The sequence below is a fragment of the Nestor notabilis genome, unplaced genomic scaffold, assembly GCF_000696875.1.
Source record: "Nestor notabilis isolate BGI_N333 unplaced genomic scaffold, ASM69687v1 scaffold14256, whole genome shotgun sequence".
Classification (NCBI taxonomy): Eukaryota; Metazoa; Chordata; class Aves; order Psittaciformes; family Psittacidae; genus Nestor; species Nestor notabilis.
Window position 1 is genome coordinate 24561 of NW_009933441.1, and position 23239 is coordinate 47799.

At 38.7% G+C, this 23239-nt stretch overlaps 1 protein-coding gene across 2 annotated transcripts in view; it reads right to left on the bottom strand.

The window, feature by feature from the left end:
* Positions 1-14199: 14199 nt before the first annotated feature.
* The window catches only part of CCNY (cyclin Y), a 46171-nt gene continuing 37131 nt past the window's right edge, over positions 14200-23239 (bottom strand). The window contains exons 8-9 of one of the 2 annotated variants that reach the window (XM_010016885.1): positions 20197-20359; positions 14200-14387 (exon numbers count right to left, since the gene is read on the bottom strand). In XM_010016885.1, coding sequence (XP_010015187.1) covers positions 14271-14387; positions 20197-20359 — 280 coding nt within the window. In that variant the 3' untranslated portion in view covers positions 14200-14270. The remainder of the gene's footprint in view (positions 14388-20196; positions 20360-23239) is intronic. The other variant, XM_010016884.1, reaches the window with a different exon arrangement.

A 23239-nucleotide genomic window follows, 5' to 3' on the forward strand; every position in this document is an offset into this window, starting at 1 on the left:
ACACTCAGCATACAATTCCTCTTGATTATTGTTTTGCTTTAGCTGTTCCCTGTACTCCTTGTTTGTCTGTAAAGACTGCAAGTAGGTAGGGAGAGCAGTATTACAGACATGGATATATTAACAGGGGGACTCCAGCTCTGCAGTGCCACCAGTTGGTATGGCGTCATCTTCCACGTCAGAGGACAGGCATGTGGCACACACGGCCCTGTCCCTCCGTACATGTTCCAATACTAAAATCTCACAGACAGCTATTCCCAGGCTATAAAGCTGTCAAATGAATTGCAGTCAATTCTATTTAAATGAGAGAAGAAAGTAGAAAGCACTGACATGGTTTTGCGTGAAGCTGAACTTTGAAACCCAGTGGTATCTCATCACATATGATTTTTGGAGGAGTCCTAAAAGCTACTGGAAAACTTTCAGAGACCAACAATGAAACATAAGAAGTTCTAATTGAATCTATTTTAAAATTCACAACTGCTGTCCACATATCTAACCCCTCACCACAGATCCAGGGCTTGATCCTGCAGAAATTCACAGATGTGACTCTCTCACTGTGTGAGTCACTCATTGAAACTTTCCCAACTATGGGAGCTGCATCCCTCTGTGGACCTGTGTCACGTCCCTAGGCTAAGACCTTGGTTACTCGGTACAAAGCAAAGACACCTCACCTAGACCTTGGATCAGAATGACATCCAGAGGTAACATACAGGTAGCTGGAAGCCTCTTCAGGGCTTCCCAATCCAGGATCAAACGAGTCACCTGAAGGGTGCCACAGTCTCCATCACACGCTACACCCCCCACAGCCCTCCCCCTGCCCCCATCAGCCAAAACTAGAGGCATTCCTCTGGTATATGAAATCCCAACCACATCTGTCTTACCCAGCCACCACTTACACTGACGACATGTCAGTGCAGTGGAGTTTCTACAGGAGATTGCACCCTACACAACACCTAACAATAAAGCAACCTCCCTCTACCAATTTAAGTAACGTTAAGTGACATAGCAGCTTCCCCAGTATAGGAGGGGATCTGGCATTTCAGTCCAGTGTCTTTGGCAAATTATTATTTAAGAAAGAAAAAATGCTGATGTATATCTAATATTTTAAAGTCTAAATTTCAAATCTATTTAGAATTTTTCTAGTTAGCAAAAATGGTGTATTAGTGACCAATCACAGTAAATCTAGCTCTTCAGAAGGTGATCTGTACACCTAGGTGAAAAAAAATCTATTTAGAAGGGACAGTAAATATTAAAATTCAATTAATCTTGATAGCCTTATTTTTAATATTTGTGAAATACAGCAGAAGGAAAGCAAGCTACCCATGAAGGACAATAGCAAAAAAGTAGCAGGAAAAGCTGCCCAGAATAAATGTTCTTTTAAAGACACACATAGTGTATATGCATGCATATAACACGTCAGACAATCTTCAAAGTAATCCACGTGTGTGTAAAAGCCTACTATAGCATACCCATAGAGATGGAGCCAGCATAGCGTGGAAAGCCTTTGTTTTATGCAGGCACATACAGTGCTGCACACTTTGCATTCCCTGGGACCTCTGTCCATCTGCTCCTCGGTTATCACTGCAGGCAGAATATGTTCAAAAGCAGCTTCTCCCCAAAACAGCTACTGTAGCTATACAGACATGCAGAAACAAGAAGATCACAGCTTCAGAATTAAGGCTATGGAGCTTACACACACAGAGGCAGGGGAATAGTGAATGGTCTTCATTGTGAACAATGGGGAGCTTAAACAATGTGTGCCTACTGCCCAGCCTCAAACCCGTCAGTCCCCAGAAGTGGCATAGTTCTAAAGATCTTTTAGGAAACTTTCAAAGAACATGTTCCTCTTCCCTTTCCCTTTCAGTCTATCTTCTACTCCTGGGAAGGAGATACATCCACACATGCTCAAATATGTGTGTATATATATGTATTTTATAAATGTGTATGCATCCATGTGTGAAGCAGTCCAGAAGGACATCCAGAACAGCAAAGTTCAGCTCATTTTTAACTGCTCATATTGACTGGACTTGAACTTGATAACTGCCACACTAGCTCAGTGATCTCAGATACTTAAGCCTGGTGCCTATAGTGCCTTGCATATGTCTTCTTGTCTCCCTCTTCCTCTGCTAATTTAGTAAATCTAAAAAAAGCCTCTGTTCTACTGCATGCACTTGAGGATTTAGACTATTCTCTTCCTTTGCCTCAAACAGATCCCCTCGCTATAAATATATGAAAGGTCATCTTTCTAAAGGGAACCCACTTCTAAGAGGACAACAAATGGAAACAACAGCTCTCCTTCAGATTTCGGTTTCAGACTTGGTTTCAGCAACATCAAAGCTATTCAGCCAAGAACTTTAAACATTTCAAGACTGATCTGAAGGGAAATTAAGTAATGGGAAGTATATTCTCACCCAGGAGCTCAGGGCCAATTTCTTCAAAACGATTTAATTTTACTAACTAGTAGAAGTACAAAGTAAGTCCATGGGATTTTCAAAAGCACATTACTAATATCTGCTGAACTCCCACTGAAATAGGTAGCATGACATTATTAATCACATTTGCTCTGCTGCAACTCATATCTAGTATACCAGAGGTTCCAGCCATTTTTAAGATTTTGCACTTATGATTTGACACCAAGTTTTACACTTACCTTTTTGCACAGTGCAAATGCAAATCTGAATGTTTGGAAAGTCCTGGGATCTGTATTTTATGATGATGCCGGTGTTCATGTTTCATTAGTCCCCAACAACTGACACTAACAAGAGGCCACGTTCTTCTCTTAAGAAGGTCCAAACCTTTAGGCAGGCAAAAACATGGTGTGCTGATAAAATGGGAATTGCTTAAATAAGCAAAATGCCTTACGTAATTGGGAAATAGATTTTATAATAAACAGGGACGGCAAGAATATCTTTAGCTGAGTGTGCCTTGAATTTAGTACTTATATGCTATCACTTTTCAGTATGAACATTGCTGGGTTTGTGGAGAGCAAGTAGATTCCTATTTTCAAAATGTACAACAAAAGGGGTTATTGTGCTGGTTCTGGATATCAGTAAATAAATCTGTCATCTCAGATTTAACATACAGACAGCCGCTGTGGAATTAAAGTAAGAGTTCTTTACACCTTCTTGTATTTCGTGACTGATCATTTTAAGAAATGAAGCCTATGCTGTTGTGTCTGTTATTGAACACTGACACTGAGTTTTCTTCCACTATGGACACATGAATTGTAACTGTGGTCATTCAAACCAAGCACTAGGATCCATTGGGAAAAGGCTAAACTAACACAGAAATGAAAGAGGGGAACCAAAAAGAGAAATGGGGGAAGTTTCCTCTATTTCACATACAGTTTAAACCTCAGAATCACTGCAGGCAGCATGGACTGTGGATTTCTTCTCTAATGTAAAGAAATGTTGTTTTCAAGTTATATTCATTTCTATGCGGAAGTTAAAAGGCACATTCTTTTAAGGCTCATCTACATCTTGAAAATATGACTTTAAATCCTGTATCCCGTGCATAATAAAATCCTTATCTGGAGGAGTACTTCTATCTAAAAGGAACATGTACTTTTATCATACTGTTTCACAATGAGAGACTTTGATCTTCGGCTGTGTTTAAAAAACAATGAAGGAAAAATCTAATACTCGTCATAGTTGCTGCTCACAATTTACTAGGAGAAAAAACTTAGATTTCTTGCATTAATTTCAGGATGTACAACTTACATATGTACACCTAGCCATAGGATATCATTTAAAGGACAATACGTGATAAATTTTATCAACTTATGAATTTGTTTTGACCTTAATCTGTGACCTGCTAGTAGTCTGTTTATTGAAGCTTAATATGGCTTTGTAAAAAGCGCTTTTTGCCTCAGCAAAACCTTTCAGTTCACCTGGGTAAAGTGATTTTATCCTCTCCAAGATGTCGAGTAGCTTCCACTGAAAATTCTTTTAGTACCGATAACAGAAATGAAATTTCATTGCTACGGCAAGACAAAACATGACACTTAGCTCAATCTTTCTGCCTCTTTTGCATTAGGACAGATAATTTGCTATCTCAATGTAATCTACAAAATTGCTACCAATTACTATGTTCCCGACACATTTAAAAATTGTATTAGTTCTTCTAACTGGCCACAGATACTTATGGATATATTCCCTTGTGAACCGCATTGTGCCTCCTAACTGCTGGTACTATTTCAGTTTCACTATTTTTTTGCCCCCAATTTGTTATAGTTTGCCATTTTTTCTTTTTGCTGTCTCCATTTCCCTTCATGGGAAAAAGATATTTAGGGCATCCAAAAAGCCTTTGGAAACATCTCAAAGAACAGTTGTTTAAGTATTTCAACTGACTCAATTTGCCCATGATGTTATCGTTTCTGGGAAACCAATCCTATATATTACCAAATACCTGCATTCCCGAATAGAATTGTATTCTCTTATGTACATGACAAAAGAAGTTATGTCATATTTATGTGTATCTAGACAATTCATCTTTCCTTCAAGGATCAAATTCATCTATCTGCCACAAAAAAAAAAAAATACAGAAGGATGTAACATCTTACATATTAGAAAATCAGCAAGAGTCCTTCAGAACATTTTAAATTGCATTCCCCCACAAGAATACCGTTGTTTCTCCACCCTAAAGACAGTCAGGAGGACTTGAAGTGTTTCACTTGCTGTTTAATGTTATGGTTACTTACGTATTGACTAATGCTCTGTTTAGTGGTTTGTGGCATAATCCCCTAGACACCTATTCCTGATCTACAGCAATTTCTGGCCCAGATTGTGATGCTCAGAGGTAGGCAACAGTAATTTTCAATTCAAGTGATGTGCCCCTCTTCCTAGCTTCAGCAATTGTATGTTTCACGCCCCCCAGGTTCAGAGGTTTCAACTCCTCTAAGGGTCTTGAAGTAACTGTAAGTATCTAACCGGGCCTGATGTGAGCTTGGTGTTTCAGTTCAGCTCTCTCTCTGTTCTTAGTGCAGGTGGTTGTTACCTAATTGTACTCGATTAGACTTGCATCTTCCCTAGACTTTCACTGACTTAGTGGACAAAACCTACTATAAACACTGCTGTGGTATGTGCAGACGAATAACCTAAAGAAAATCCACTGGCTAACAATCCTGCTCTGTTCTGAAATGCAAGAGAAAGATTTCACAATTCCTGTTGTAGCCTCCAAATTCAATGTTACCAATGATCTGTGCAAACTAACACTAAGAGCAGCATTGCTGCTGATGCAAATACCTGCTGCTGGAGCAGGGAGGAGACTAGATTAGGTCTGCTTAAAAACGCCAGGAGCTCTGGCCTGCACGCAGGGTCCCAAGACCCGAGCACAGCCGCAGTGACAGGTACAGCACCGGAGGAGACTGGGTTTGTCCTCTTTTTAAAGAGGATCTCTGCAGAGCAGTGCAGAGAGAAACAGCTGCAAATACATGTGAGGTTAGAGATGCACAGGGTCTGTCTAATTATACAGACGGAATTTGGCTTAAACACACCGTGTACATAAGCTGACAATAAAAACCAGTGCAGATTGGTCTGCTGAATTAGATGTTTTCAGTGCCCAGGAGAGGGAGCTGAGCGGCAGCTCAGGATTTCAGCTATAAGGACAAGGGTGAGGATTTTGTGGCATGGCTGCTGTTGGAAGCTCGATTTCCTCACTTGCTTCCTCGACCTAGGCACTAGTGCTCAGCCTGCGGGCACTTTCCACTGCCCCAAGCGGCCCTCTTCCCCTGCTTCCTTATGTTTCTATTTTTTATTGCATTTCAGCCTGACTTCTCTGGGAGTGCACCTCAAGTCTAAAGGATTGATGGGGTTGGCATTTTCTGTTCAAATCCTGAGCAATTCTGCATTCAGGAGAATACAGGACATTCAGAAAATAGAATCACAGAATCCTGGAATCATTTCGGTTGGAAAAGACCCTTAAGATCAGCAAGTCCAACTGTTAACCCAGCACTGCCAAGTTCACAACTCAACCACATCCCTAAGCACCACATCTACATGTCTTAAAGTCCTCCAGGGATGGTGACTCAGTAACTTCCCTGGGCAGCCTGTTCCAATGTTTGAAGATATTTTCCCTAATATCCAGTCTAAACTTCCCCTGGCTCAACTCAAGGCCATTTCTTCTTGTCCTATCACTTGTTAGTTGGGAGAAGAGACTGACACCCATCTTACCCCATCCTCCCTTCAGGTAGTTATAGAGAGTGCTAAGGTCTCTCCTGGGCCTCCGTTTCTCCAGGCTAAACAACCCCAGTTCCCTCAGCCACTCTTTGTAAGACTTCTTCCTAGACCCTTCAGCTTCGTTGCCCTTCTTTGCACGTGCTCCAGATGCTGAAACTGTTTTTAAGGACACATTTTGAAGAAGAAAAGCTGAGACGGACAAGTATTAGTCCGCAGAAGAAATCAATGTTGCTGTTTTCTTCTGTTCCTCATCCCCCCCAGTCCTCTGAAGCTTTCAGTTTATACTGTAACATGTAAACAGTTCATTGTCCATGTCACAATATGAAGGGGACAGTGCCAAAACTTGCAATCTTGTATCACTAGGTTTACCTACTTGTAAAAGTCGAAGAATCCAGACAAACGCATTCCTCAGGGAGGGAAACAGCAGGTTCAAATGACATTTAAAATAATTGTTTTCTATTAGCAATTAGATAAGGAACATAAATTCCTTATCTAATGCAATTAATGAAAAGAAAATGCTCACACATGCACTCACATACTGAAATCGTCAAGGAAAATTCAGCTGAAGTCTGAGATTATCAAAAAAAATCTGAAATGGAAAAATTAGATGCTGATTTGCAATCTGTGTATTTCAGAGAAAATTTATAACTGATTCCTTGTCCTGGTTTCTTTTTCCAACAGAAAATTCTTTTAGAAAAGTTAAAGTGTGACAGCTGGCAATCAGGTATCTAAGCACACAGATCTAGCACGGTTTAGCTATCTGCATGCTTTAAGGAGCAGAACAACTTTGTTCTGCCACATGTCAGCAGAACAGAACAAACAGAGCAGAACAAAATAAAGCCTTTCTGATGTACGGCAGTGGCAGGCTACCACAGAAAAGCAATGACTTCATGGGTCTAGATTTCTCACAGATCAGAAACACTGAAGATGTTTGTACTGAGATTCAGAAGTAGATTAATTATAAATGGGAACACAGAAGAATCAGCCCAGTCCTTTGTTCACTGGACTTAGTGTCAAGGTGACATGGCTATAATTTCTCTAGATTCAGTCAATAGCGCCGCTTTATGCTGTGTAGCATTTATTTCTGTTCAGCTGATAAAAATCATTGATCCAAAGCCTTAAATCCCAGCAGATCTGGAAGATTGCTTTATCTGCCTGCATGCGAAACCATCAAGATACACCCAACTATTTTCCTACGTTACAAGAAATCATTCCTCTAGTTTCCTAGAGAATTAGAATTGGTGCCCTCTAAAGGACCATTAAAGTACACATTCAAACTGTGGACACGTTCCCCTGGTAAAATGTAAGATGCACACTTGTTGGCAGCAGTAAGTTAAGTATTTAATGTTACAAATGCTGGTGGTGATTTGGATTTTTAAATCACTTTGACTTTTTGTGCAAAGCAACTACACAAAGAAGTTGGAAGCTCATTTTCCATCTCTGTTCACAACTCCACTAGAACCAATGCAGAATTCCTGTAACTACAACAATGGACTTGAGGGTTTGAGGGTGTCTGTGATTCTTCTCACCCTCCCACCTTAACTTCAAAAGTCTCATTTATAGGTACAGGGAAGTCTCATGAACAGGAGACTGTTTTTATCTCTCTCTTTACACAATGTTCTTACTGATGAAGCCCAACAGCACTGCCAAATTACCCCCAGCAGCTTTTGTTCTCCACAGGAGCACTTTTACATTTCTTATTTTTTTGAAGTCTACCTCCAAATATTATTGGTTATGTTCTAGTAGTTGATATTGTCAGCTAAGCTTCTGCATAGAGAGGATGACCTTTTAAGGCCACAAAAGGAACAGGATATAATTATGTAAATCAGGTGACCACCAATACTTTCCAAACACTGCTAGATTGTGTGTCAACACCAAGATAGTTCTGCAATTCTAATGCACGATATTAAAATTACTTAGCGTATGTATTTTACGTGTTGCTTTTGTGCTATTTTGCTTGGTACAACCTGGTCTTCCTCCTCCTAGCATTTATGACAATACAATCTGCATATCCTGCCCTGCTGAAGGGAGACAATTATCCCTCAAACTCCTTGCCCAAGAAATTTAACATCCTCATACTACTCAAAGTATCATCAAAGCTTTTTGGTATTAATACCACAGAAGATACAAATACATTTTCTGGTCTTTATTTCCTGGCTTATTTTAAAACTAATCACACCTAGTTATGCCTTATAACCCTTCTGGCACACTGTCGTAGTTCAAGCCCATCCGGCAACTTGGAACCACGCAGCCGCTCGCTCACTCCCCCCCTCTTCCTTCCTCCCCCCGCTCCCGGAGGGATGGGGAGGAGAATCGAAGGAATGTAACTCCCACGGGTTGAGATAACAGCTCTCCAGTAACTAAGGCATAATACAAACCACTACTGCTACCAATAATAATGATAAGAGGAATAACAAGGGGAGAGGACACAACCGCTCACCACCCGCCGACCGATACCCAGCCCGACCCGAGCAGCGATCTGGGCCTTCCAGGTGACTCCCCCCAGTTTCTATACTGGGCATGACGTGCTGTGGTATGGAATACCCCTCTGGCCAGTTTGGGTCAGGTGTCCTGCCTCTGCTTCCTCCTGGCTTCCCCTCCTCTCTGGCAAAGCATGAGACTGAGAAAGTCCTTGGTCAGAGTAAACATTACTGAGCAACAACTAAAAACATCGGTGTTATCAGCGTTGTTCCCAGACTGAAAGTCAAAAACACAGCACTGCACCAGCTACTAAGAAGGAGAAAAAATGACTGCTGTAGCTGAACCCAGGACACACACCAATCCCCATCTTTTTGGCCTCACCTTTTTCCACAGAAGAATGCTTAGCTTGCCTGAAATACGTGAAAGAGAAGTATGCAGTCATGGGATCATTTGTATTGTTTAAATCCAAGGCAGCAACTGCATCAAAGCTGCCTGCTCCTGAGATACTGTTTCCATGGAGAATAATTTGTACTAATGTCTAAAATAAAAGTGCATGAAAACCCTGAGGCAGTGAAGCAACACAACATACAGGTAACAGGAGAACTAGCACTAGACTTAAGCATGCTGCAGGATCTCTTACATAAAGGTGTCTTACTCTAAAGCCTAGTTAGCAAAGTCCTCGTGTCACATGAGGAAGTTTTCATCTGCCTTTTGAGGATGTGCTTCACTGCCACTGCATTCAAAGTGGGCAGCAGTGCTAGCTCCAAAGATTTTGTCAGTTTGAAGTTTTACCACAGCACTCTAGTCGAAGTGCCAGAGATCCATGGCAAAATGAAGGTCTGAAACTATATTCTGTATGTACATTGAGTAGGTAAATTATGTAAGTACCTTGTGAAATTGTATCTCACTGATAGAATTCTTCACATTTTGTTACTTGGTGCTCTCAATCTGTAGAGACCATTGACATCTTCACGAAAGATACTGTCCAGTGCCTTGAGTAAACACTACAAACTCTTTACAGACATTCTGGACAACTCGTACAAATAATGTAGGTATACTGTCACCTGTCACCACACCAAAAAGCTTGCTTAGTGTATCCACCAAAGAGTATTATCTCCAGCTATAGGAGGTAAAAGTCTCCACCAATAATGCTGAAACACATTATACATGGTGTAATGGGCATGAAAGAACAACTTTTTTTCCACTTCACATCACATCAGACCAACCATTCTAGAAGGAACACAGTAAATACACTCTATTTGTACTGCTGTCACCTGTCTTTCTTCAATCTGCCATCCTTTTGTGTCTTCCTTTAATGGGAAGAATCTGATGACCCAGCCCAGGCAACAGAAGTAAACTCAAGCGTTGGTTTTCTTTGCTAATGTATTCAGTCATTTTCATGACATGGTTCTGGGATTCAGCAGTCAAGTTTTTGGATTCTCATTTCCTAGCAGTGATCCCTACCTATCTTCTGTCATTACCCTTAGTTTATGCAACTCATCAGTTCTGTGGTTTCCTCCAGATGCAGTTCAGCTGAAGAGAAAACATAAACAGCAGAAAGGCACTTACTGCGATTTGGTCACAGATACTAACATTTCCATATACATCTAGGTCACATTCACGCAGGTATGTTTGTCTTTATATTTATAGAGTTGTTTTCTCAGAACCTCTTACAGGCACTAAGTGGGACCCTGCTGCACAGGTAGGCAGATGTTTTCAACTACTGTCAAGTCAGGTAAAAAGAAATAAAATCCTTATTACAGGAATGTGTTCAAAACAGAAGTGAGGAAAGTGTCAGAAGCTAGGCTGAGCTTTTCCTTATTCCTTATGAAGACGACATAGGAGCAGAGAGCAATATGAGTCTGCAGTGGATGTGCAGCACTCCAGTTTGCAGTTTAAACGTGCCAATGGAAAATGCAACATTCATTATCAACAAAGGATGACTGAATAATTTGTTGCTTCAGCTGTTAAGGCTTTGGGATTTTTTTCTGGTTCTGCTCTTTCAGCTCCTCTATACCCTCCCACATACTTCTAATTTTATATATAGCCAACACTACCAGATGTCATTTTGTCATCTGCCACTAATACACCATCACCCTTTTCTGATGAGGATTTTGCTATTCCTAATCATTAGGTTATATCTAAGGTTTCTGGCATTAGGAAAGCTCAGAAATAGAGAGAGGTGTAAAAAAACAAAGTCTGAACTAAGACTCTATAAATGTTAACAGCTCTTTCATCATGTTTTTCGTTTACTTGATAAACAAAGCTAAGGGGAACTAAGCCATATATGCTGATCTCTCTATTCTCCTCTCAAAAAGAAGATCAATAAAGAAAAAAACACAATACTTGAAAAGCACACTGCTACCCTCCTATGGGACAGGATTTTCTATTTTTCTAGCAATAGAAATCATATAATTTGAAAGACTGATGGTGTTTGTGGAAGGTGGAAAAGATGATTTGTCTTCTTTCTTCTTTTTGCACTTTATCTCACAACTCAGCATTCTCAGTCCCAAAGAACAGTACTGTCAGAATGGTATGTATCACTGACAACAAAATAAACATAAACAGGACCCGAAATATAAACAAGTCTGCAGATGGAAAGAGTATTAGGAAAGCATCCCTGGGCTGCAGAGAGATGCATGGACAAAAACCCTTACAAGATGCCTTTTTCAAATATTTATCCAATTATCAACACATAAATGACCAAACAGATGATCCACTGGCTCAGCATATAAAAATAATTCATTAAGACAATGACGCTTGAAGGGACAGGTTTATTACATCTCCTACACCTTTTTGTTTCTGAGCTGGTGACCAAAGCAGTAACAAAAACCTTAATCCAGAACACATTTACAGCAGATACAGTTTCAGGTTCTGAAATGAAAACCACAATGTATTTGTGCTGTTAATTAAAATGCTATTTGGTTCTCCTCCCTTCTCACCTTCTAGAGATGACTCTCTAGCCTTGCAATGGCATTTTCCATACAGTAATGTTTAAAAAACTACACTGAACACAACATAATCCTAAATAATAATTCATTTTTAATTACATGGTATAGAATACCTTGCAAACAAAAGACACTCATTAAGATTTATTGACAGGTACTGTATTTTTTGGCAACCTTGGAACAAACCAGAAAAAAACCCAAAGAATTATTCTATAACCATGAGGGAAAGAAACATCCATCGAAATGTAGAGGATTCATCTGGCAAAACTTAAACTAAAGAAAAAAATCCACACTTACAGCAGATTTTTTGTTTTTTAATTCTTAGTGCAAGAAACATAACCAAGTTAATCACAGAATCAGTACTAATTAAGAATATGGAAAATTCTCCTATACAGAGGTAGAATCCAGTGCACAAGGCTAAAACGATATTCAATAGTCTAAACAAGACTGAGCCAGGTTTTACGGAATCCACTTTTTAAAGTATCAGACTGTATGTACATACATACAATAAATAGACTATACAATCTTTAAAGTAGTTTAATAAACTTCACAAAAATTATAGTTGATGCATTGAGATCTTTACATAATCCAAAGTTCTTATCTCCATCACCCAGAAATGGATAAAACCAATATTCCTGATATCAAGTTAAATGGAAAATAGTTTAGCAAAGTGTTGATAAATCAAAATATTTTACATATTTTAAAGCCTAAATTTATGCTTATAAAGGATGAGTTTCAAATGCTCTGAAAATGTTCCTTTAGATACTATCTGTAAAGAGGTTTCAAATGCTGTAATTTGCATTTGTATTGTTATAAACACTTTCCTTACATTCCACGTTCAAGGGAAAAATGGACTTGGATACTCACAGTTCTGATGCATTGGCACAACAAGAAGTAATGAGAATGAGATTATTTTAAAGGCCCGAAGGATGTCAGGAGAATTTATGGACAAAACCTTCATGTCTCAAACTACACAAATCACATTAGAAAGTTAACAGAAAACTGTTTGGTATTACTACTTCAATCCTGTCAGTGCCTCTCTGCCTGGAGGCATCGGATTAGCATTGCACTGGAAGTCAAGTGTGCAGCTCTGGGCCCCTAGGTTTGCTACAAGCCCATAGGGCTTAATAAAACAAATACGGAATCTTTATGGTTTACCACAGTAGTGCATAAATCAGGGACGTCTGTTGCCATTCATTTCAGTGATAGTCACAAAGAAAGGATTTCAAGGAACTGCGAGTTGTCAGCTCTATCTGTCTAAACCTTGCAAAAGAAAAAAAAAAGGGGTGGGGGGAGAAATCACCCTGGGAAATGATAAAGCAAATATGCTGATTCTGACAAGTTATTTTCTACAAAAGTTTCTTACAAATTCCAAGGGGGCAACAGCCACAGTAACAGGGAACTAGTAACAACAACAGAAGAGCATAATAATCAGAGTTGAAAATTATGTTCACAGTTCGGTTACTGTTAATTTCTATAAGCACCTAGGTTGAAGAACACGAGGGTTTGTATTTTAGCTTCAAAATCAAATCTATTTGTGACAAGTATCTTGTTAAGATTTCCATCCTGCTTTTCTACAGGCCTTCTCACTGGAATTATTTTTTTTTAATTATTTTTTATTTTATACAAACAGACTCACTTTGATTTAAAGTAAACATATAAAAATTGAGAATATTGCTTGCAACAATGGACCTGGAGGTGAAGGAATGAACTAGTCAGGCCATACAAAACCAAAATAATCTCCCTCAGAATGAATTCTGCTAATCTCCTAATGCTATGAAAATCTGCAAAAAGGATCACAAGATCTGTTGCAAACTTCAGAGATTTGGCCCAAGTCTTATCATCATCATCTGAATATTTTAATAACTGTATCTTTATATTAAGGAAAAATAAATGATTCCAAGAACTCAGGAAGGCACACGCACCCAAGTGTACTATAAATAAAACACATCATGAAATTACGAAGATCTTCTGATCCCTGTACACACTTTTGGTTCAGCACTATGGTCAAGTTCTCTCTTTTGAAATACAATAAAAGGCATACAAGAAATATAACATATGCATAATAATTATGAAGAATAATGCTAATAAGACAGCTTACAGAGAAAAGTGCAGTGAAAAAACCCAACGCTATTTATTCAGGGGCTTGTGCTACTGTAAATACAGACTTCGTATTTCTTGCTGTGCAAGGGGAAGAATTTATCCTGGAAAGCAGCTATGAGGAATGCAAAAAAAAAAAAAAAAACCCAGCAAAAAAATAAAAAAGATATTAAGAGAAACCTTTATGATGGAACTCTCCCAACTTCATTCCTCTAGTGCACAGTCATCTGACTACATGGTTTGTTTTCATGCTGCCATTTCTCTTCATGAGTACAGCTTATAGAAAATGGCACAGTTCTTAAATATATTTCTGCCTCTACTTCTTTATTTTGTTTCTTCTTCCAAGCACCTGATTTGCTGTTTCCTCGTAAAAAGGGTAAAGCTGTTAGCACGAGTGAGAAAAAAATTGTTGCCCATCTTCTCTCCCGAACACGGCTTTCTCCATTCTCCTTCCACTAGGTATTTATTCGTGTGCTACACAATGGGGAGGCACTGTAAAGGCAGCTTGACAGATTTAAAAATAAAAAAATCAAAAGTCTTTTTTCTTTAGCCCCCCGCCCCCAGCCCACCCCGAAAAAAAATGGATGGATGAAACAGTACGTCCATTGGAATATCCCAGTCTCCTCTGTTAGGAGATAATAGCAGGGGACCATCTAACCACAGTCAGATTGTCAGCACTGACTGACCGTTTCTTTGCGGCTTTCCTGAAGTCCTTGTATTTATCTTCACACAAGCGGGAAATGGCCTGTAAGACAAAAGAATGAAAATACCTCAATTGCTTTGACCACAGCTCTGCAGGTAAAATAAAACGAAACACATTTCTACGTACAGGTAGAATTACAAAAAGTCATTTTGTTAAGCTAAACACGTGAAGAGCTTCTCCCCACATCCTCTTTCTTGTTTCATTAACCTTAAAAGAAAGAAACATGCTGACATTTCATTGCCCACTGAAGCTGCTTCTGAAGGACTCAGTGAGCATATCTCAAGCCTGTTCTTCACAGGTTAACCATCACAGGTCTCATCAAGGGAGCTGACAAAGCTTACCCACTGCGATATGGAAACTCATACATAGCACTTCATTGGGGAAAAAGTAGCGGAAAACTTAACAAAACAATGTAAGCATATTAGAGAATGTATAGAGAGGATGGCTCATAATTTTTTTATTTCCTAAAAGATCTTGTAGTAATTACATTTTTCTCTACTCATAAATGGTCTGGGAGAATACTTGCCCTACTTTGCTTACAGAGGTGATGTTTCCTTGCATTTCAGAAAGGGTGACTTCTATGTGATCAGGCTACCTTATAAGGTCCCAGTGGGAGGTGCAACTCATGTTCAGAATAATTTAATTTGCATTAAAAATACATAGAAATTTTAAAAACCTTTTAGAGACACAAATATTATTCAAATATTGACTCCTATTATACTATACTGGAGTTAACATTTTGTGTTTCTTCTACTGTTTTTAGCTGCGTTTAAAACAAGTATTTATTATAAACCTCATATGCACAAACACACTGTGCCCTAAAATAGCAGGTCTATTAGAGTTCATATGGTTGGGACAGGCTATGGTTGGCACCAGTAGGGATGTTAACTCCAGCATCAAACACACAGAACTGCAGAGAAAGCTCATTGCAAGGAGTACTCAAGGTCAAATTTAAAAAAAAGAAGATGAACTAAACCAGTACTTTTATTTACTCAAGAATGCTTTTAAATTGGGTTTTAAGATAAGGTGTTTAATAAAAAGCACTGCACAAAGCCAGTACAAGTGTTTGACCATAAAACAAGGCAATACAAATAAACAGCCTGACTCCACTAATCATCATTTACTTTCTTGAGATTTCCTTCTATGCTGCAGCAAGTTGCAGCAGCAAATTTAATTTTAGTAGTCCTGCATAGACCAGAGGCAGGTATGACAGAAGCACACAACACGTACATCTGAGAGCAAATTCACCTCATGCTTTAGTCAAGCAGGCCACAAAAAATCATTGTATTAAAAAACCAACAAAACCAAACCAACACAAAACCTACCACCACCACCAAGAAACCAGTTGCTACTTCTAAGTTGGAAACTGAATTTCCTTTTGTTAAGGCCATTCTTGAACAGTTTCTTTTTTTGGTGCACATGAAGAGCGCAACAGAATAAAATAACACGAATATTCCTGTTGCTATGTAGACCATAACTTAACTCATTTAAAACTGCTTAATAACATTTTAACTTAACCAGGGACTCAGTGGACTAAGAAAGTTCATGCAATTCAGTTGGATTTAAAATCCAACAGACAAAAAGTGTTTAATAATGAAATAATACGCCAAGGCAAGGCTTGGCAAATAAGCGTACTGAGGTGGAGCTCAGCTTCTTCCAGCTGCCAAATCAGGCTATTACCTTCGGCACCAAACAGCCAGAGAAGGTAATCACTTCAAAAATCTCTGTTTCACAGGAAAGTTTCTATTCTGGCACTTGGTCAGACAAAATGAAATTTTGCTTGGAAGTGGCACTTAGTATTTGGCATCTCTAGGCTCTGGTGATTAATCATACAGATAAGAAACACGCTGACTGATGTACCCGGTACCTAAAGATGCCTCTTCATCTTCAAATAATTTACAAAATTGACATTCGGAGCCTATTTGGCAAGTTACTTAGGCAACTTCAGCATAACATATGGGGAAACAAGACAAAAGCAGAAAATCGTAAATATTTAGTATTGTTTTTCAATTAAAATAAATCCAAATAGCTTATAGACACCTTTCTGTCATCTGATATTTCTGTTGCTTTTATTGCTAGAAAAATAAACCAATTTTTGCAAGGGACCATTTCTCATATGAAATCAAAACATTTTTAAAACCAGCAACACTACTCAATCATGTGAAAATTTATTGCACTTGGCTGTAGTATCTGTAATCAGCTAGAAAAATGAATACATACATATTCTTCCATTATATATATGCACACAGAACTAAAAGTTAGTTCCTCTGCTGAGTTATATGACTCTAGATAAGTCTTTGGAGAAGGGAGAAAGACAATAGCAGTAGCAGTACAAATTGTGGCTGCATGCACACATTTGTGCAGGGTGGGAAAGCAGCAGGGCTGGCTATGGCTTCATTGCTTGGAACGCACAAAGGTACACAGCTGTGAGTGCAACACCCCCCAAAAAAGGATAAACCAGAAAGAACTTAGCAGGGACAGACAGCAGTAAGTTGGGAAGGGTTGTACATAAGGTAAATGGGGAGAAAAAGTAAATAAAAAAAAATCACTAGAACAACTGGAAGCTGTGATGATGTGGGTTCTCCTTTATTTATGGAGAATGAAAAGAAGAGCAACCAGGTTACTCCTGACAAAGAGCAGAGCAGTTTTGTTCTTCCTTCACTTCTTGGCTAAGAGGGTTCTGAACATACAAAACAGGCAGGCTTGCAATCAATGACTGCAACAGTAGGAATATGGAGGCAATTCTCTACCTTGTAACTTACATATTTTTCTCCTCTTTTTTGTCTGTTTGATCTATGGGTCTGTACCTCTTTAGGGTCAGGAAAATACAGGCTGTAGTTCAAAGTTTGAACTATGTGCTCAGTCTCACTATCCTAACAATAAAAAGCTCAGACAACATAGTTAAATTGGGAGTGAACTAATGAATGCTCCTGCAAAATCTAGTTTTGAAACAGGCACAGTGCTAAAGATCACAAGCAGAAATAGGGTAGGCATGTTTTGTAGACTTACCCCAAAGAGCAGAATCTGAATCATGTTTAATTCAGTATATGGGAGAATAACCAAGTGCAAGAGTAGGAAATTACAAAATAGTGGATTAAGGTTGGATATCTAACAACTTCTTGGCAGAAGAATCTCCCATATTAGAAAACAGTTCTCAGGAGAAGCAAAGGAAGCCTTGATATTTGACATAATTAAAAGGAAGGAGGAAACATGCTACTGTGTATGCTGGTTGGAACAAACAGCATTGGCAGGTGGACAGACTGGATGATCTAATGAAATGTTATTTTCCATTTTTAATTGGCACAATTCCACACAATGGGGTAAAAAAAAAAAAAAAAAGAGGGGTCATGAGAATGGTTTCTGGGTACTACAGCTGGACTGGTATAACAAAATCAGGACACTTTTAGGCCACAGGCTGGTGAAAATGAAGAAAAAAATACTTTCCTTTAGTCATTTAAAAGACAAAGCTGCTTGATTAAGTGTTAATTGTGGGAACACTGAATAAGGAAAAACATCCACTGCAATGCTCTAGTAAGTGGTGTTGTTTTTAACAAGAACTATAACCTCTTATAACACCTCTAAGCTGATGGATTTTGTCCAGCATTTCCATTTGATGAGGAACGGTATTTACTAGCCTTGTCCTTGGTCTTCCTGGGATTTTTTTTTTCATTACAGGTATGTCAAGGTCATGGTATCTGCAGAAATAGCAATGCAGATTCTGCCATGCCAGATCTAATACTCCTGCTGTAGATACATAAAATAGCTTGAAAAATGCAAAAGTAGCAAGAATGTGTTATAATATAACCATTTCTCTATGCAAAATCTTCTGTGATCTCCAGTGTCAGTAAATATGTTATTTTACATCTTAGGACTGAGCAAGGTCCTTTCAGTTTACCAGACACTGCATACATACATTCGCTATGAGTCTGTTGTCTTTCATCAAGGACTGCAGCTTTTCTCTCAGTATCAAAAATATCACAGCCTGTGCGGTACTACATCTACTCCACTCAACAATCCAGGCAACTGTTTTAAAAACAGAGAACTCTTGGGCTGAACAGCACATGAGAGACCCAGAGAAGAGCAGCAAATGCATTTTGATAACTCTTGGCAAGGTAAATGCTTAACTGCGCTCAAGGAACGAGGCTATAAATTATGCTGTCAACTAGTTTCAAGGGCACACTACTGACAACCAAATATTGCCAGGGAACAAGGCAGTTCCCTTCCTTCTGGCCACAGAACGGAGGCAAGGAGGTGGTAGATAGAGTCGATTTCACAGCAGATATTCCTTCTCTTCCCTGAAGAAGACATCCTCTTTGGCTAGCAGGATTACTCATAGACAACTCCTGTTGGCAGCACAAGGCATCCCCAACATGGGAAAAAATTTAATAATATGGATTTATTGAAAAATATTCCTTTCTTTTTACATAAGTTCAGTTAGTACAGAAGAACCACCAGTATTCTCTGGGTATTTACAGTAATTTCCTATTTTTTTTTTTCTTCAAAGGTTTTAGGAGCTACCGTTCTTACCTTCATTTGAAACCTGCTGTTACACAGTGTATGACATAGACTGACAGTGTTGGGAAACTGTGCACTAAATCTCTTCAAAAAGTAATTAACTCAATTTTAATATATGTAATGGCACTTGTTATCTAGACCTCTATAACTTGGTAAACCAACTCTTCTCATTTAGTATTACAATTCAAATGACTTTTCATTTTTTTAAATTCTCTTCAACAGAAACAAAATCTGATGCCAATTTACATCACACTCCATACACAGAATTACGTAACATCCTTAATTGCAGCTATCTGTGAAATTTAGAGTATTTAGAAAGAATGAAAAATACAACTTTGGTGAAATCTGCTTTGATTCTTTCTCCACCACTTTCTGCTCCCATTACAGTCACAAACAAGTCAATTAATCTTCCCACACACCACTTCCCCCCACAAAAACGTGTAGAGTACTGCCTGCCTGCTTTACAGGAGCACTCGGAGTTTCAGAACATGCAAAGCTCACTCTAACCCACAGGCAAACAACCTCTAGTGCAAAAACTGTTACATAAAAACACACAATGTTAAAAGCAGTTAGCACCTAATGACAAATTTCAAAATCAGTAATAAAATGTGGACACATTCATGCAATAATGTGCTTATTTGAAAAACTCAGAATGCTCAGGAAAAATAGATTCCAGCCTTGCAAAGCGCTCACAATTGGCCCTTAATTTTAAACTTCTCCCATGTCTGTAGAAATGCACAGTGCCCTGCATTTCACAGTCCACACTACCTGACATCGTGTTTTCAGCACATGGTATATCCAGGTCTCATAAGCATTTACACTTTACCACTAAAGACGTGCTCATTTCTGTTTTCTCATTACCAAGAAAAACACCATGTAACAGAAAAACACAGAGGTAACAGACTTGGATCCATGTGAAGTGGATCATTAGCAGATAACCAAGCACATGGAATAGTTATTTTCAGCAATGCTTGTTAGTATTCTGTCCTTTAAGGAAGATAATCAGTTTTCAGAAACCAAATGAACACACAAAACCAGGCTGCAAATAGAGTCATTGTAAAACTTGTGGATACTTTCATAAGGCCTATTCAGACAACTGGAACTGAAAAAGAAATGGTAAACAAGACAAGGTATGAAGCTAATCAGGCCAAAAAGCTATCCCCATGTCCATGAATACCCAAAGCATTAACAAAACAGCTGTAAAAATAGGGACACATGATATTCTAGTATCTCATGGGAATATTTGGGAAGAGATGGGAGAAGGGAGATACAACACAAAAATTCCAAATCCCCCTATATGCTTATCTGTGAGCAATCTAAAAAGAAAGTGTTTTACCTCAAGTTTATACGCCCTGTCTCTGCTGAGGGGCTCCAAAGGAAAACTCAGGTTATTTGCTTCTGCCAGGGAACGCAAATCAAAATAATACTTGGCATAAACACTGGAGGGAACATTAATATTGAACTGCAACAGCTCAAGAAACTGGCGTTCCAGCTCATTCCTGTTGAAAGAAAATAAAATGTGAAAACATATTTCAGTCTGTGCATTCTGGATGTAATTTACTTTAAATTGCAAATGGTATAAACCAAGTTAATTTCTTATTCTTGCCAGACACAATAACTGTAGCCTAAGTTTTGACCTACTCTACCAAGTTCTAATAGCACACATCCACCAGTGAGGAATATGAAAGATGCTGCACCTCACAGCTGCTACTGCAGTGCCAATCAAATCCAGACTCAAACTTTTGCTAGTGAAAGGGCACTTGTATCAGTTTAGCTAATACAACCTGGGAAAGAAGTTAGCAGGAAAAAAAATTCTTGTCGTTTCTGCTGTACCTCCACTAGGTGGATCTGCACACACACCACACAGCTATGCAAACACGACATGCAGGCATGCCCTAGATTTGCCAGACATCTGTCATAGATGCTGCAAAGTACTCTAACACCTAAATTACTGGAGAACTTATTTACTTTCTTCAGCCTTTCATCATCAATCATTTAGAACTAGTCATGGGAAACCTGAATTTTTCAGGTCTTATCTTCATGAACAGAATCAAGCAGTTTTTCTCTAAGCCATTCAATCAAAACTCACAGTGGCGATCATTTATTTTTCAGTATGTAAACCAAGGTGTTTGTCAAAATACTTGGTAGGAACAGAGGTCCTATTTGAGCTCCCACCCCATGAAAACTTCGGTATAGCAATACCAAATATACCACTATATGAGGAAGTATGTTAAGAAATAAGCAAATCAACAAAATTAAGCACTGGAAATGTTCATAAATTGCATGGTAACTAGATATCCTACATTATACTTATGCAGGGACATATGATATGTTCAAAACAGTGATTTCAAGATAGGAGAAGTAAAAAAATCAATGGGTTGTAAAAGTGGTACATGTCTGCTGAAGAGTATAGGGACTGCACAGCTGTGTCACCAGCAGGTATTGATTGACTACAATACTGCATTTAAGATACATTTTGACTGCAGTGTAAGTGTGCAGGCAGATGACAATAGAAAAGGAAGGATCTGGGGATAAAAGAAAAAAGTACCAGTACAGTAGTTTTTCAGCACTGAATTATTTTTCTTCTTCTCACTCTTCACTCTTACATCACTTAGAAAATAATCATTGTCCTTCCTCACCTTCACACTCTCTCTGCCAAAATTCTATGTTTACGTACTGATAAACATTAATTAAAAGACGAACTAAAAGCTGGATATGGACTCTCTGGCATGAAATCACTCTGTTGAAGATTCTAGCTTTTAAAAAAATCCAAATGAAAAAAATACATTTTAAGATGTCTATCAATAAATGCAGAAGATAATCTTTAAATGTCCTTTTATACTGTCAAGATTTTACTTTCTGCAAGCTAAACCTAAAGGTCTATGTTAATGAATAACATAAAACCTGTTTTAATGGAGGAAGATATTGGCTGTACCTCTTTTGAACAGCATTCCTAAATCTTTAAGAAAAACACACAGCTTCTGATTCTTACTATACCCTACCTTCTAGATTTGAAGGTCAGGTCAGCAGACTAACTACAGCTGAGAAAGAACAAAAAAATACAGGTATTTCTTCTTTGAAGTAATATAACTTAACTAACCACCATATTCTTCTTTCCCCATACTTCTCATTAGACTGCTACTTTAGCACGTGCTTTCCTCTGATCCCTCCTGAAATTCACACAGAAATGCAAGGTGATACTACATACATGACTACAGATACTGCACTTCAGTTCTCCGAAGTTAGCTTTTAGGCACAGTTCAATGTACTGGTGGTGACTGAGAAAACACCGAAGGAATGTGTGATGTTTTGCAAGATGCACTTACGCTGAATGATTGACAGAGGTTGAAGATTCTGACCTAGAGTTTTTCTGCCTTATTAATACAAAAAATGAAAGCCCCTGTCTTACATAGAAATGGACACTTCAAAATTGTAACACTGTACTGTCCCACCTACCTGAGAAATTATAAAAGAAAAACCCAATTCACACCAGGGGTAGGAGTTAAGGGAAAAAAAAAAAATTGGAAAAACTGGCAGCAACCACCAAAATCTTTTCTGGAGAATTCACAAGGAGCCCCAGACACAAAGCCCATGAGCCACATCACCAAGTACCACACAGAGAGCACAGGCTCCTCGAAGGCTTCTGGTTCTGCAGTTTGCGAGAACTCTACAATCTTTTAAGAAAAGGTTAAGAAGCTAAAATCTTTGAGGCCAGGGACTCACCACAGTTTGGCTTAAGGAATGTGGAGTGCAGAAAGAGGGCCGATGTTAGCACGGTGAGTAATGGTGTTACACAGCTCAAGTGCAACTTCTAACAGTAGCACCATCACTGTGTTTGTCAAAAACAATAACCTCTTTTTTTTGTTTCCTTTCACACCATGACAGTATGCCTCATCACCTGCCTTCAAAAAAAGCTCTGAGAATCAGCAATTTCAAAATTCATATTTATAACCATTCCTGATTAATACTGTTATATGGCACAGTCAAACCTGTCAGTCTGCTTCAAGCTGTTCAACACTCCAGCTCAGCTCCCAGCTTCAGAAATACTTTAAAAACTCCCAGATTTGCCTTGGAAGAGCAGTGAGGGAGGCCCTTACTGCCACTGAATACCCAAAGCATGAGAAAAGGATCAAGGGAAAAGCAGCTTTGCAAAATCATTCAGGAAACACTCAAAGAAGTCAAGGAAGAATTGTCAAATTGTTCTGCATGGAATAATATAGCATGCAAGAAATGTGAAGGGCCTGATTTTAGCTTCTTGTCATCTCTACCCCGCTTTTTATTTTGGAAATCTATTCTGTTGATGTTATGTCAGAATAGAAGCAGCATCAACCATCCTTAAAGCAGCTTATGTATTTTAAAACAGATACTGAAATGACATT